This window comes from Poecile atricapillus, chromosome 8 (assembly GCF_030490865.1).
Source record: "Poecile atricapillus isolate bPoeAtr1 chromosome 8, bPoeAtr1.hap1, whole genome shotgun sequence".
In the NCBI taxonomy this organism is placed as follows: Eukaryota; Metazoa; Chordata; class Aves; order Passeriformes; family Paridae; genus Poecile; species Poecile atricapillus.
This window is the reverse complement of record NC_081256.1, coordinates 6,134,490-6,149,039: the sequence shown is the minus strand read 5'-3', so window position 1 is coordinate 6,149,039 and position 14,550 is coordinate 6,134,490. Positions and strand designations below refer to the sequence as shown.

The 14,550-nt window shown below is 52.2% G+C and overlaps 2 protein-coding genes across 2 annotated transcripts; both read right to left on the bottom strand.

Annotated features, from left to right (window-relative positions):
* Positions 1 to 1,268: 1,268 nt before the first annotated feature.
* Positions 1,269 to 5,011, bottom strand: NEU4 (neuraminidase 4). The gene is made up of 4 exons (XM_058844504.1): positions 4,894 to 5,011; positions 3,936 to 4,141; positions 3,363 to 3,618; positions 1,269 to 2,971 (listed from the first exon to the last, which is right to left on the bottom strand). The coding sequence occupies exons 2-4, from the start codon at positions 4,134 to 4,136 to the stop codon at positions 1,935 to 1,937; spliced, it is 1,494 nt and encodes a 497-aa protein (XP_058700487.1). The 5' UTR covers positions 4,137 to 4,141; positions 4,894 to 5,011; the 3' UTR covers positions 1,269 to 1,934.
* Positions 5,012 to 6,385: 1,374 nt separating this feature from the next.
* GAL3ST2 (galactose-3-O-sulfotransferase 2) lies at positions 6,386 to 14,042 on the bottom strand. The gene is made up of 4 exons (XM_058844505.1): positions 13,904 to 14,042; positions 10,319 to 10,405; positions 9,614 to 9,893; positions 6,386 to 9,539 (listed from the first exon to the last, which is right to left on the bottom strand). The coding sequence occupies exons 1-4, from the start codon at positions 13,927 to 13,929 to the stop codon at positions 8,682 to 8,684; spliced, it is 1,251 nt and encodes a 416-aa protein (XP_058700488.1). The 5' UTR covers positions 13,930 to 14,042; the 3' UTR covers positions 6,386 to 8,681.
* Positions 14,043 to 14,550: the final 508 nt, after the last annotated feature.

Here is a 14,550-nt window from a genome sequence, read left to right as displayed (position 1 = left end):
AAGCAGCTCGTGGGGCTGATGTTCCATGGGCTGCTCCTGTGCAGAGCCCCTGGCCTGGGCTGTGCCCCTTCCCTTGGGGCTGGCGGCCATTTGGGGCTGGAAACCGGCCCTGTAAGGGATGGAGGTGAGGACCTGGCTTCCAGCACCCCTGTGTGAGCCCAGCAGCTGCCTCAGCCACTCCTCATGATACTGAAATGAGGCAGAGAACCAGTTTTCTAACACAATTTGAGGCATTAGAAAGCAGGCATTCTTTATCACAGAGCTGGACACATGCAGGATCTCTCCTCTGATCGAACATGTGTTGTGAAACCACAACGGGGTGTTTGTTCCATCATGATCAGACAGATTCATTACAAGGGATTTCCTAGAGAATACATAAACATCACTTTTCATAGAACCAATTTACATGCCTCCATCCTTTCCTGGAAGTCCTTTTTTGGTCCCAGAGGGCTCACTGACTGCCCCAATATTGTGACCTTGCCTTGAACTTCTCTCAGGCCATGAGCTGCTGTTTCTTGTTACATAACTTTGCCACAAAAGTCATTATGTTTCTCATTACCTGTTTCTCCACTAATTCCAGATGTGTTTAGCATCCTGTGTGTCTACTTTTACACCCTTTTATCTCACTTGATAGTTAATCTTTAAGTTCTATTTTGCAGCTTCAAGAGAACTGAACATTTCTATTCTCCATGTTGCCTGTCACTTGTCAGCCTCCACCCACCCCAGTGGAAAATGAGGCATGGTGGTGTCACACACTGCAGAGCTGGACACTTCTGTTAATCAGTTCATGTTCAGGGCAGTTGAGCTGGTGTTTGTCACCTGCACAGGGCAGGACAGGTGAAGGAGACTCCAGGTGGGGCAGTCAGATGGAGTTGTGCTGGGGGAGGCAGAGCTGGAATTGAGGTGCAGCTCCCCCAGAGTTCACCCCCACACGTGTCAGGAGCAGCTGCTGCTCATTCCCAGGAGCAGGACCTGTGCTCAGCCCCTTCCCCATAACCCTTACAGGACCCAGCGTGGGCCTGAGCCTGCCTGTGCTGGGAGGGGCTTTGCCCCCAGACTGACAAGGGTCAGAGGAGAGCAGAAATGGCCATGGCACATTAAAAAAACAAATCCCAGAGCAGACAAAACATTAACTGGGCCATTGGGGTGGTTGAACCCCAGCTGGCACCTGAGCACCACCCAGCCACTCACCCCCATCCCATGGGAGGTGGAGAGAATCGGAGGGGTAAAAGTGAGACATCTCCTGGGGCGACATAAAAGCACTTTAATAATTGAAATAAAGATATAAATTGTAATGAAAAGGAAAATAATGAAGAGAGAGAACTAAAAGCCCAGACAAACAAGAAATGCAACACAAACATTTCTTTATCATCAACCCAAATATAAAACCCAGCCCCATCCCAGCTACGATGACGGAACAGAACTCTACCCCAGCCCAAACCCTCACAGTGACTTCAGAGAGTCCATTGAGGAAAAGTCTTTTCATGAAAAAGAAAGAATTTAACATAATATACCTTATTTATATAGCATAGCTATTTATAACAAGGGGAGGGAAGCCCTCGGAGCAGGGTGGTGGCACCAGGTATGGCAGAGCTGGAGCACCACATCCCCTGAGCCAGCACTGGCACACAGGGATGGCACAGGGTACCCCTGGCTGCCTCCCCCCTGCACTGCTGCTGTTGCTTCCCAATATCTCTTTTCAGAGGTGGCTCTTGCTTGGAGAGGAGCCTGGGGCTGTGCTGGGGGCAAAAGTCTTCCCACCCAACCAAAACAGAACTAAAAAATAGCAATAACAATGAGATAAACCCCAGTGTGGGGACAGTAACACACCTCTGTGCGATGTGGCCGTGCTGGATGGTGGCAGGACCCAGCCTGTGGGTTGATGCTCCAGGATCCAGCACTGGGGTGGTGAGAGGAGCTGACCTGGGCAGGCTCTAGGAGATGAAGCAGCTCCTTTGCCTCCTCCTGCCCGCGTGGCGCGTGGCGGCGCGGCCCCGCCGGGGAGCAGCAGCTGTCAGGGGGATGTTCTGGAGCACGTCGTGCAGCGTGAACATGCTGAAGGAGATCTGCTCATAGGGAGACCTCATCCCGTTCTCATAGAGGCAGGCGAATGTGATGGCCGTGCCGCCGGCCACCGGGGCGTCCCTGTAGGGCAGCTCCATGTAAGCCAGGTCTGAGTAAGCGCTCGGGCCCTCATAGATAACCCAGGGCTCTGTCCAGCTCTCTGCGTCCCTGGGGAAGGTGCTGAGGTGAACCCCCATGTTGACCCGCGACATGGAGCTGGTGGGGTGGGAGTAGAGGATCCACGTCGGTGCTTGGAAGAAGGGATTGGGGCTGGGGGTTGCTGCACAGTCCCCCTGGACCGAGGTGACACTGTGGGCATCACCGTGGTGCCCTGGGGTAGGACAGTGCCCATCGGGCTCACGGTGGTTGCCAGCGGACAGCTCAGCACCTCCTGCCTGTCGGGTGGGCAGGTGCCCAAACCCCCGGAGCGCCCCCGGGAGCAGCCGGTGAGCCAAGCCCCGGGGGGACCTCACGGTGTCCCGGGAGGCGCTGGGGACATACACGAATGGTGCAGGGAAGCCAATGACACTGCCGTGACAGCCATGGGGCGGCTCCACCAGCCGCTGCACCAGCTGCCCCCCGTGGAAGACGGCCCCATCGTCCGTGCTGAGCGCCTGCACCCTGAAGCCCAAGGGGCTGCGGGCGTTGCAGTAGAGGACGTTGGATCCATCCTCCTCATCCACTGAGACCAGCTGGCACTCGCCCGACTGCAGGTTGGGGATGAACTCCCCAAAGCGCCAACCGCGGCCATGGTCATCGCTGTAGAAGGCGAAGGAGTGCGGGGTGGTCTTGCAGAGCTGCCCAAAGCACTCCTTGCAGTCGATGTGGTAACTGTAGGCGGGCACCAGCAGCCGGCCAGAACGCAGCTGGATCCCATGGCCAGGGCCCAGCGCGAACGTTGCCCAGTCTGGGGAGCAGAGATGGGATGGGGGGAAAGTGGGATGGGGTAAAGAGTGACCACCGTGGTGCCCTGCCATGCCCAATGTGGAAGGGTCCCCTCGGCTTCCTCTCAGTCCAGATGGTGGGGTGGGAAGGCAACAGAGCCCAGGCCTGCCAGGTTGTCCTCACACATGCTCTTACCCATGGCTATGGGGCCTCTCCATCTTCTCCTCACCCCCAGTAACTGATATGGATATTCCCTTCATCCCTCCTCCCCTCTGCTCTTCCACCTTTTTGGAAGCTTGTGGGATTCTCATGTCAAAGTCTCCCCCAGCCACTGGTGGCTCCAGGAGGCCCAAACCCAGGGCCATCCCCTGTCTGGCTGCTCTCCCCTGTCCTCACCCCTTGCGGTTGGGTACCTTTGATGGTCGCGCCGATGACCTGCTGCGTCAGGTCTGTGGCTGTGCTCCAGCTCAGGCCCTGGTCAGCGCTGGTGACACAGCAGAGGCGGGTGACGTTTTGGCCAGTGACAATCTGGTAGGCTTCGGGCGTCCTGCCCAGCACCGTGATGAAGAAGAGGAAGAGGGTGTCCGTGAACTCATCGTAGAGCGGGCAGGGGTTCATTGACCGATGGTGCTGCAGCGTTGCCGTCTCCAGCACGCGCATGTCTTCCCACTGCCCGGGGAGGAGGAGGAGGAGAGGACAGAGAGGAGTAAGGACCATCCCACTTTTTTGCCCAGAACTGTGACTGCCCCATCCCTGACGTGTTCCCAGCTGGGTTGGACTGGGCTTAGAGCAACCATGGGATAGCAGAAAGCATCCCTGCCCATGGCAAGGCATGGAATGAGATGGCCTTTGAGGTCCCTACCAACAAAAACCAACCCATGACCCTGTGATGCACTTCACCCATGCCTCCAGGAGCCAGGCTGTGCCACACCTAAGCGATGAGGACAGTCCCCAGTGTGTCCCCAGCCCAGCTGGCTGTGTCCCACCTCCACGTAGCTGCCGTAGATGGTGCCACGGCGCAGCACCAGCAGGTTGGCGTGGGCATCGTCGGCACTGAGCCGCTCCTCGGCAAACGCCAGCAGCTTGGCCACGCAGGGCAGGTAGAGCAGGGCGGGCACACGGTACGTGACACCGCTGGATTCCTTCTCGAAGAGCACGGTCCGGGCCGGGAAGTGCCGGGAGCCCATGGCAGCTGCAGCAGAAGGATGTGGTGGGCTGATGAAGGTGGGGGGACTGGCTGCTGGGCATGACCAGGGGCACGGGGTTGTCCTTGGAAGGGTCTGGGGTTTAACTTGGTGGGCTTGGGTCTGGGTGACCCCCCAGGAGCAGGGTCTGAGGGGCAGGACTGGGGTGGAGAGGGGCTGGGTCACCACAGCTCAGAGGTGGGTCAGGGCACAGGGTACCAATGAGGAGGCTGACCTGGGGACCCCAAAATAAAATTAAATAAAATTTAAAAAAAATGATTTTATCTTTAGGATGTTTGTATGGGAAATCAAGGCCAGTAAGGAAAGAGCAGGGTGAGACCTGTAGCTCCATGCTCTCTTCTGGGGGGCATTGGGAGGGTAGAGCCCACAGACGAGATGGCAGCAGCCCAGGCTCATCGTGACAGGGTCAGGGAGTGTTCCTGTGCCTCCAGAACCTCCAGCACAATGGACCCAGGCGGCCCCTTGCTCCCCCTCCTCTGTGGAGGGAACCTGAGATGCACAGCACAGGCACTGGGGTCCCCAGCTGAACCATCCCTGTGGCAGTGGGTGAGAGCTATTCCCAAACGTCTTCCCTCCAGGGACAGGTCAGCTGGTCCCTGCATTTCCCTGGAGATTATCCCCACAGAAGGAGACGGGCATCCGCTCCAGGAGCTGGAGCAGACACGAGCCACTCTCACCCGTGGTTTCATCAGGAGCTTTTGCTGATTGAACACCCCCCGGAGAAAGCGAAGGCACTCACCGGGTGCTGCTCAGCCGGAGCGTCCGTCCCCTCTGTCCCTCGGCCGCACCACGGAATGAGGCCGCCTGTCGCTGTCGCTGTCTCTCCTCAGAGCCTCCCTGGCTCGGCTCCCCCGGCAGGGTCCCCCCTCCGCAGGGTCCCCCCTCCGCAGGGTCCCCCCTCCGCAGGGTCCCCCCTCCGCAGGGTCACGGGGCTCCCCCGGCGGTGCCCGGTTAAACTGCTGAGTCAGCAGCGGCGGGGGCTGCGGTGCCCGCGGCACAAAGGCGCCCTTATGGCCCCTGGCAGAGCCGGGACAGCCTGCTCCGACCCCCGGGAGGGGAAGCAAGGGGACCCGTGGGGCAGGAATTGCAGCTCCTCCTGCAGGCTTCCCTGTCCAGGGCAGCCAGCCCATGATCAGCACAGTCCACCCTGCCGTGAGCTCCCCAGCCCGGGAGATGTGGTCCAGAGGGTCCCAGCCCTCCCAGGACCCCCAATCTTCCGTGGACCCCCAGCCCTCCCAGCTTGTCCAGGATTCTCAGCCTTCCCAGGACCCCAACTCTTGCAGCATTTCCAGGATCCCCAGCCCTATCTGGACCCTTAGCACCACAGAATCTGCAAACTTCCCAGGAACCCCAGTCCTCCCAGGATGCCCAGACTTCCCAAGACCCTCACCTGCACACAGATCAGCTACTAAGAAAGTATTTTTGTACCTACATTCCAATATTCCATTTCAGTGATCAGTTTAGCTAAAAGGGCTTAACAAAATCCACATGGCAAATCACAGATCAGAAGTTCCAAGAGGAAAACTGAGGCAGAGGCTGCAGAACTGCCCAGCAATGGTCCCTGGGATGGCCCAGGGTGACCACGTGTGGCTCCAGCAGTTCCACCTGGCTGCTACAAAAGCCTCCCAAACCTTGGGTTAATTTTAGTGAGGGTTCCTGTAACACTGGACCATGAAGTGCTGTTAATCTGGGTTGTTCCTGCTGGACACCTGGGCTGGTTAACCCCTGCCTCAGGTGCTAAACACAGCTGAGGAAAATCCTGGCTCTGCTTCACACTCCTCTCCCTCTGACAGCATCACTCCTGCTTCCCAGCTGGAGCTGCTGCCTCACAGCTTCACCCCCAAGGCAACACTGCCAGCCAAGTGACCCCAGATCCATCCTCCCCCTCCTGCCATCCCGGGCCCTGCTGCTGTGGCAGTGTCAGGAAGGTTTGTGAGGAAGGCAGCACCAAGCCAAATGTGTCACTGCTTGTCACCCGTTCCCAACATATCTGTCAGTCCAATTTACACTGACAAAATCCCAGTGTTCTAAAGCTGAGCCAGCATCTCCTCCTGCTCAAGCTAGTCAGAGTGGCAGCAGGCACCTGGATGCACCGCTGTGCCCAAAGCTGTGCCTCACTCCAACCTCTCCTGTAGTAGTTTTAAAGCACTAGCTAAAAAAATCGCTAGAAAACTTACTCATTTCTTGCTATGAGATATGGATTAGCAGAAGGGCAAAAAAAGGCTTAAAACTAAAAAGGAATAAAGAAAGTTTATTAACAAAACTGCAAGGATAAGAAACCAGAATAAAACTTCCAGAAACTCTTTTTTCCCTACCACCCAACCATTCCCTTGTCTAACTGACAACACAGAGACAAAACTTGGTGGTTAAAACAGTACCAACTATGTAATAGTCTTTTCACCAGTCTTTGTAGAGAAAAGAAGTTTCCTTTTGTCATTTCATGGAGAGTTCTCCACAAGAAAACAGTTCTCTCATCGATTTTCATTCCCCTGATGCCAGCTGCCTGGAAAACTCTGCCATCAGGCTCCTCCTCCCATTTCACACCACTCTGAGGTGTGTTCATGGCCCATGAACTCAAGGGGTGTCATTTTAAGGATGAGTTATTCAAAGGCAAAGGTTCTCTTCATCTGTCTCTGTGATCATCTCTGGGAACAGAGGTTTTCTCCTTTTCTCTTGGGGGCCAACTATCTCTATCAACTCTCACTTCTCTTTCTCTGTTCCAGCATCTCATGGGATCACAGCCACTCCACCATCTGCTCAGCTTCATCAATGGATACCTTTGCTCAGGTCTACACTTTGAAATACTTCATTCCCCCCAAAATACTCTTTCATGAATTAAAGGAGTTTTTTTCAGAACATTATGGTCCATCTCCATGGCCTTACCTAAAGAATATTTCAGCTTATTAGTGCATCTCTTTAATTCTCTCACCAACTGAGGCTTGATTCTTTCCTCCACTGACTTTGATAGTTTATGTTGTCCCTTTACATGTTGATCACTTTCTCTTCCCCCCTCTCTCTCTCTCTCTGGAAAAAGGATTAAATCTGCAGGTCTCATCTGGGTGGTAAAAGAGTTAAAATCTGGCTCTAGCCACGGCTAGGTATTTATGAGATTGGATTTCAGCTCGGCAGTGCTGGAAAAGCAGCAGATGCTGTTTTTCAGCCTGTGGCTGTCTGTGTGAGTCGTGAGGGCGAGCAGCCGTGGCTCGCTCCAGCCCAGGGCTGGGGTCCACGGCAGAGCCCGGCCCGGGAGGAGGGAAATCCCTGCAGACTCCATCTCCCACAGCCTCCATCTCCCACAGGCTCCATCTCCCACAGCCTCCATCTCCCACAGGCTCCATTTCCCACAGGCTCCATCTCCCACAGCCTCCATCTCCCACAGGCTCCATCTCCCACAGGCTCCATCCCCCACAGGCTCCATCTCCCACAGGCTCCATCCCCTGACCCGGGAGCCGTGGCAGGCCCAGCCCAGCCCCATGGGCCACATGGCAGGTGCAGGGTGGGAAACTGGAGCCAGCTGGAGTTCTGTTACCTTTCAAAGCCAGAAACTGAGAGAACAGAAATTCCCAGGCCTAGGTTTTAAAGGGTGGTGTTCACAGGTTGACCTCACTTTTCAATGGTCAGAACTACTGTCAATTCTCAGAAATGGCCAGCTCTTGGCCAGGAGAAAAAAACTCCATCAGCCTCCAGCAGCCTTAACTTCCGTGGGTGTTTTCTACATTTTTTTCTTAAATGCCAATCTATCACACCTCCTAATCCGTGCTGGATTAGTTTGGCCAACACAGCATGGGGAGCCCCAAAAGAGTGTCTTCTGATAAAAGGCTTTGGGGACTCAAAGGAACATCCATGCCCAGGGACCCTTGACTTAGAGTGAGGAGCAAAACCACAAAACTTCTTCCCAGGGGAGCACTGACCTCTTCTGCACAGGACAGAGGCCCATTCACCTGGTGACACATGTGAGGCACAGCTTACATGCCTGGCTTTGGGCAGGATGCCACACCAAAGGCAGCTCCAGCAGCATGTGGTGGTTAGTCCTCACTGAGTGTGGATGCTGCTGGATGGGACACCCACCATCTCTCCTGCTTCCTGGAGCACTGCATCCCCTTGTTACACTCCCCTCACTTCCCTCCCCCTCCCCTAAACCCTCCAAAATCAGTCAATCTGGTCACAGCTCATTGGACTTGCTCCAGTGAGCTGTGACCAGACTGATGTAACGATGGATATCAAAAAAAATCAAATGAAGGCAAATGATCACGCTCATGATTAATGATTAAGAGGCTGGAATGTCTTGGCCAGCTGCAGCCAGCCCGGCTTTCTCCAGCCAGGAGCAGGTAGGCGGGATCACCCAGGATCTGGTCAACACAAAGCCTTTGGCTCAAGGTCTCCAAAAAGAGACCAACCACCAACTTGGTGACCCCAAACAAAGCCCCCACTGTCTCTCTCTCCTGTACAAGAGTCCTGTGGGTCAGTTATGAGTCAGACAGGGGGTGATGCAGAGCAGTGGGAAGCCACAGTGGGTTGCCACATGTCCTAGTTGGACACTGGGACCTGCACCTTCTCCTGGACACTGGTCCACAGCAATGGCAATCCCATCTTTTTCTTCTTGTGTGGGTGTTGGACAGCATAAAGGTAGGACATGTACTGGAGCTCTGGTATGACCATTTTCTGGCAGGTTCTCAGAGTCCTGTTGTCCAGGTCTTGTTTGAGGTTGTAACCCAGGATATTTGCAGCCCCTGACTGGAAAGGCAGGAGAGCTTTATTCCTGATGTGATCTTTCCTCACTGCCTCCTGCTCTGAGAGACAAGTCTCCATGAGCTCCTTCTGTCTGGTCCGCAGGAGATCCACCTCCTTTTCCAGCACCTCGAGCCCCATGGTCTCCTCAATTCTCCTCCAGAAGCTCTGGTTGAAGTGCAGGTAGAGCTTCCAGTCCAGCGAGCACCATGCTTTTATCTGCTCCGCACTTTCTGGAGTCAATGTCTGGATAGTTTCCTGGCTTCTGGCATTGAGCTTGAAGTAAATCACATCATCCAGATCCCAGCACAAAGTATGCTTCAAGAGGATCATGGACTCATCAAAGTAGTCTGCTATCAAGATGAGGTGGAAATTCTGCTCTATCTCCTCCAGGACGCCTTGGATGTACTTTGTGTCATCCTCCGCGTTGTTATTGTAGCCAAAGTCAAACCACATGTTATTCCTGGCATAGATGTTTGCCCTGTAATCTGCTGGGTGGTAATACTTTGTGGGTGATGCTAGGAACTCATTCACGTTCTTGGTGTTCTTGAAGGCAGGCACAATGCTCTTGTAGTAGATGTAGGAAGACTCCAGCAGATGAATGGGGTTCCTCAGGATGGAGAAGTAGAAGGTATTGGCTGCCATCACCTTTTTTACCTATTTGTGGGAGGAAGAAGAGGTTAGTCCTGTCCCAGCCAAGTTTCTCCTCAGGCATCGTGGTTCTTTCTTACCTCCAAGGGGTTAAACCGCAGGTGGTTGCACATGATGTTGTAATTTTGGCCTATGGTTTCAAAACCCTCCACAAACTGGGCCACAAAAGTCCTTGGGTATCCCAGGTGGTAGAGCTGGTCAGCAGGGAGGGCGACAGTGAGGTTGTACCTCTCTGCGAACCTGAACATGATGTTGAGCACAGTGCTGCTGGCAGTCTTGTGGGTTTTGAGGAACATGACATTTGTCTTGGGGTGGCACGACGTGGGAGGGATCGTCAGCTCCTCGTGGCTCTTTGAGAATCTGCAGGAAGGCGACAGATGGGGCCAAGAGACTCTCTGGTGCTGCACCCCATCTCTGAGACCTGGCAAAGTCAAACCCAAGTGCTCCTCTGACACCACATCTGCAGCTGGTACAAGACTGCATCCAAATCAGCCCCAACCCCCCAGTGTAGCTGTTTTCCCCCTGCAGTTTTCTCCCTCTCCAAATTCTCACTTACCAAATACTTCAGCTCAATCCCCTTTTCCCACAAAGCTGATTTTATCCCAAAGAGGCTGTGCTTTGGCTAATTCGATTCCTTCCCCAAACATGGATCTAGGACCCAGTTTTGGGCTACTGCCCTTTCAGCATTAGCCCAAGTGTCATGATAAATAATTAAGGTGTCACAAGTCATGTCCCAGCTGCTCCAGGCACAGGAAACTGCGCAACCTTGCTTCTGTCTCACTTACCTGTAATTCTTATTCTTCATATGGAAGAATGCCGAGAGGGAGGTAAGTCCCAGGAAGAGGCTGAAAATTATGAGACACCTGACATGCCTGGAAAAATAGAAGAGTTTCAGTGGATTTTTATCCAATAGTCCTTCCTCAAACCACCACATATTGCATCTTGCCCTTGGGAACTTTAATCACTGTGAGCACAGTTTTATATCTCAGCTTTGGCAACCACCTTTGGACCCTGAACTGTGTCAGCAGCTCTGGCATTAAAGGCAAGACAGTGAGAAATTGCACTTTCATTATTACTCTCCTAATTTTGGCCTTTGGCAAGACACAGTGTGCTTCGGGCAGAGCCTAAGCTCTTCCCACAGCCTCCTGCTCTGCTTGGCTGCCTTTTGTTTTGCTTTTCTTTTGGTTTTCTGGGGCTTTAGAGCTTATTCACTATTCAAACTCCTAGATTATTCGCCAGAAAACTGCCCTTTGTAGGGGTATAAAGACTTGCATGGTGAGAAACCTGAGTGGCTCCTGTAATCACATCACTCCAGAGGATGGGGAATGGAAAAAACCCACTAAACTGAGTTTCTTTTGCAATATAAATACAATTTTTCAAGACAGAAAATCAAATAACCCAACTGCACCTGTAATGGATTTATTACACACCACTTTATTACACCTACATTTATTACTTCCAGATGGGGGGAAGGGGTGGATAATGATGAGGGAGGAGCCTTTTCCAACACTAATAAAGCAACCACAATATAGTGCAAGGTGCACATTGCAGGGGGGTGGAATGGGATGGTTTTTTATGTCTCCTTCCAACTCAAACCACTCTTTGGTACCATGCTCATCTCCACTGGGTGATGCCATCATGCACTCCAGCTGGGACACAGACAGGACCTTTTGAAAGTTTGATGCTCACCTAAAAGGAATTTTTCACCACCAAGTTTGATCTGACTTCTCTCATCCTAGAAGCTCATTTGGCTCTGTGTGAATCTCATGTTTGCAGACATGCCCAAAATGCAGCAGATCTGGCTCAGGCTTTACACTGTTTTGAGAGGATATAATTTACAGCATGGTATGGTCACACTTGTTTCCACTCTCCAAAGGGAGAAAGCAAGCCTTCAAGCCTTCCTCCAAGAGCCCTTCCCAAAGCCAGGGAAGACCCTTATCCACAGCTGGTACCAACCTCTGAAAGGAATTTGCAGCACAGCTTCTGCACAAAGAGTTTCAAGACAGACCTGCAGCCAAGATTTCATCAGGATTTCCTAATTTTTTGGCCCCAGGCCTGTTAGGGGGATGGGAGTGGGACAATCCCTTGTCCTTGGAGATGAGATGTGAGAAGAAAGGATCCCATGGGCAGACAGCAGGCTACACACAGCCCCCATGCCAATCTTCTTGGTCTTTCAGTTAAACTGAAGCTGCCATATATGTGTGATGGTTTTCCAAAGCACGTCACTCTGCCTGCCTGGAGGTCTTTCCTAAGCTGACATTCTCCTGCTGCACCTTTTCTGTTGAGTTTAATGGGTGCAGTAACAGTTCATTTATTAATTTAGGTAGTGTCCCCAAAATGGCAACTCTGAATGATGTTTTATGGACCAAACAAATCACATACACCCAAAATCATCCTGAAGGCAGATCTGGATCACAATATGCTCTAGAAGAACTATCAATCCCTTCTGCTGCAAGAAGACGGGCTCTGTAGACTTCTGAACCTTATCAAGGTGTCCCACAGTATTTTAATAGTTGTTTACTTAAATAAAGGATTACATTCTGCCATTTTGGTGCCATTCTGCCTCCAAATACTCAGACACATTCAGCACACCAAACTCATCTCCAGCCTAACTAAATGCAACCAGTAGACCCATTTTGTCTGGATGTGCCCCAAACCAAACAACAGTTAGATTTTGTCCCTGGTGACACAGGGAGGAAAGAAATTTGAATTATTTGGCAAAAATTATGGTTACTTCCTGCAATGGACAGTTTTGAGGAGCAAGACTGACTGATCTGTGCAGGACATGGTCCATGCAGGTGCCAGTCCCCACGCAGAAATGGCAGGCTTGTCCCAGGGGTGACAAACAATGGATGGATGGATGGATGGATGGATGGATGGATGGATGGATGGATGGATGGATATCTGCTTTCCACTCCAAGGAACAAGCAGGGAACTCTGCTGCACCTCAGCCCAGAAAAGGTGAGCGAGGAAGGTGTCCAGAGGAAGAGCCAAGGGCAGGGATTGAGGAGATCCCTAGGGAGGAGTGGGGGAATATGGAGACCCTGGGGATGAGAGGAGGGCAGGTGGACAGGGTGCAGGCCAGTGCACTCTTGGAGCCCTGTCCCCATCACCCCCTGGGCTCAGCCACCCACAGTTGCACTCGCAGGGGTGTCACTGGCTCCAGCGTGGCATCCCCACACACACTGTGGGGATAAGGTGGCTGAATAAACAAATTTCTCATGGGGCAAACTGATGGCACCTTTCCCTCCTCTTACAACAAGCTTCCATCATTTCTGCACATCTTGTGCTTGGGAACAAATGAGCTCTTTAAATGTTTCAGGGATTTTACTGACAGAAAGCGTGTAGGATCTTCACCTGGAGCATACACAGTGTTTTGAACACAGTGTGACTGCTCTCCCAGCAAACAGCACAGGGCCAGTGTGGGATTTGCTGCCAGACCTTGCTTCCAATAGTCATTCCAGAATGAGTAAGACATGACAACTGTTTGAAAGTCTGCCGAGAATGATGACATTTCAGGCTCTCTATGCTTCAAATACGTGTCATGGAAATTATGAGAATATCAAGAAGCATTTGGAAAATGCTCTCACACACTTGGTGTGGTATTTGGGGTTGTCCTTTGCAGGACCAGGAGCTGCACTCAATGATCCCTATGGATGCCTTCCAGCTCAGAATATTCTGATTCTATGTCTGCAAACCTGCAATGGGGCTTCACCCCTCACTACCCTGGCACATCTCTCTGGGAGCCTTAATTTGTGTTTCTTTAATGCCACACCCCAACCTTTGTCACAACATTGCAAGTCTCTGACCTGCACAGCATCATTGAATTGTTTAGATTGCAAATGACCTCTAAGATACAGTCAAGCAAAGTTCAAGAGAGAAAGCTCTAACTGGAATATTCCACTGAAGTTACATAAACGAGCCTGCAAGACCTTTGAGAAGCACTTGGGAGCTAAGACACAAAATTCTAAGAAGCCAAAAAACTCACGGAGCACTTGGGAGGGCTGGTGCCAGAGGCTCCACTTGCCTTTGCAGCCTGTGCAGCTATGTCCCCTCTGGGAAGAAAACATGGAAAACAACCTCTCTTAGAGGTGCAGCTATAGATGCTTTAAGGCTTGGGACCCCCTTCTTGCTCCTTCGGCTTAAGCTGAAAATAACAGACATCTGCATCAAACTAACAAGGCTCTTTTAAATCAAAAGACGTGGAAGACAGGCAAGAAATGCTACTGGCAAAATTAATCCTTTTCCTGGAGCAAACTGTTACTAACTCTATAGGTCATTAACAACTTCCAGGGATTACTTGAACCAGATCTTCCTGCAAAGCAAGTTTTAGTTCAGCACCCCGAGCACTTTGCTTCCTCTGCCCTTACCTTGGAGTGCGCCCAGGGCTTTTCATGCTGCTGCAAGCTGGGAAATATCTCCTTTGGAAATCGGCTCCAATGCCTGTCTCCTCTGGCTCTTATTGACCACGTCTCTATTTCTAGCATCCGTTCACTGCTATAAATGGCTGGGATAGGTGAGGACAAAGGGAGTGGCTAGGTGTTCCCAGGAGTGGGTGGGAGTTAATTAATAAGCCAGGAAAAGCACTGGTATGGTAGGACATTGGCACAGGTATAAAGAGCTGCCTCGGGTCACGGTGTTCACAGCAGCTTTGCTGGGAAGGAAAGGTTTAACCGGAATTCCTTAGAGGGGATCCCCTTCTCTCCTGGCTGCAGGATGGAGGCGCTGGGGGCTCACAGTAGGATCCAGGCAGGGGGCTGGTGGAGGGCACTGGACCTTTGTCACCCTGCACAACATCACATCGCCAGGGGCCATGGTCACTGCCTGCTGTCCCTTTTATCTGCGTCTTGCTCGGTGGGAAAGGACAGGAATTCCCTGCCAGACACATTTGGTAAGAGCAAATTAGAGAATGGTGTTCACCTATGGAAAATTCCTCTTAAAACATTAAATTACTGTAGCTAGAGGTTAAAAGCTTGGCTGTATCCAGGCCTTGGGAGGGAGAAATCTTGCCCCTAAA

What these genes read in the sequence shown, in the direction of transcription:
- NEU4 (XM_058844504.1), bottom strand. Translation starts at nt 4,136, where the DNA reads ATGGGCTCCCGGCACTTCCCGGCCCGGACCGTGCTCTTCGAGAAGGAA. An exon ending in TCTACGGCAGCTACGTGGAG is followed by an intron (nt 3,619 to 3,935) that starts GTGGGACACAGC and finishes CTCCCCGGGCAG; the next exon opens with TGGGAAGACATGCGCGTGCT. An exon ending in CATCGGCGCGACCATCAAAG is followed by an intron (nt 2,972 to 3,362) that starts GTACCCAACCGC and finishes TCTGCTCCCCAG; the next exon opens with ACTGGGCAACGTTCGCGCTG.
- GAL3ST2 (XM_058844505.1), bottom strand. Translation starts at nt 13,929, where the DNA reads ATGAAAAGCCCTGGGCGCACTCCAAG. An exon ending in AGCCCTGGGCGCACTCCAAG is followed by an intron (nt 10,406 to 13,903) that starts GTAAGGGCAGAG and finishes CTATTTTTCCAG; the next exon opens with GCATGTCAGGTGTCTCATAA. An exon ending in TGCGGTTTAACCCCTTGGAG is followed by an intron (nt 9,540 to 9,613) that starts GTAAGAAAGAAC and finishes TCCCACAAATAG; the next exon opens with GTAAAAAAGGTGATGGCAGC.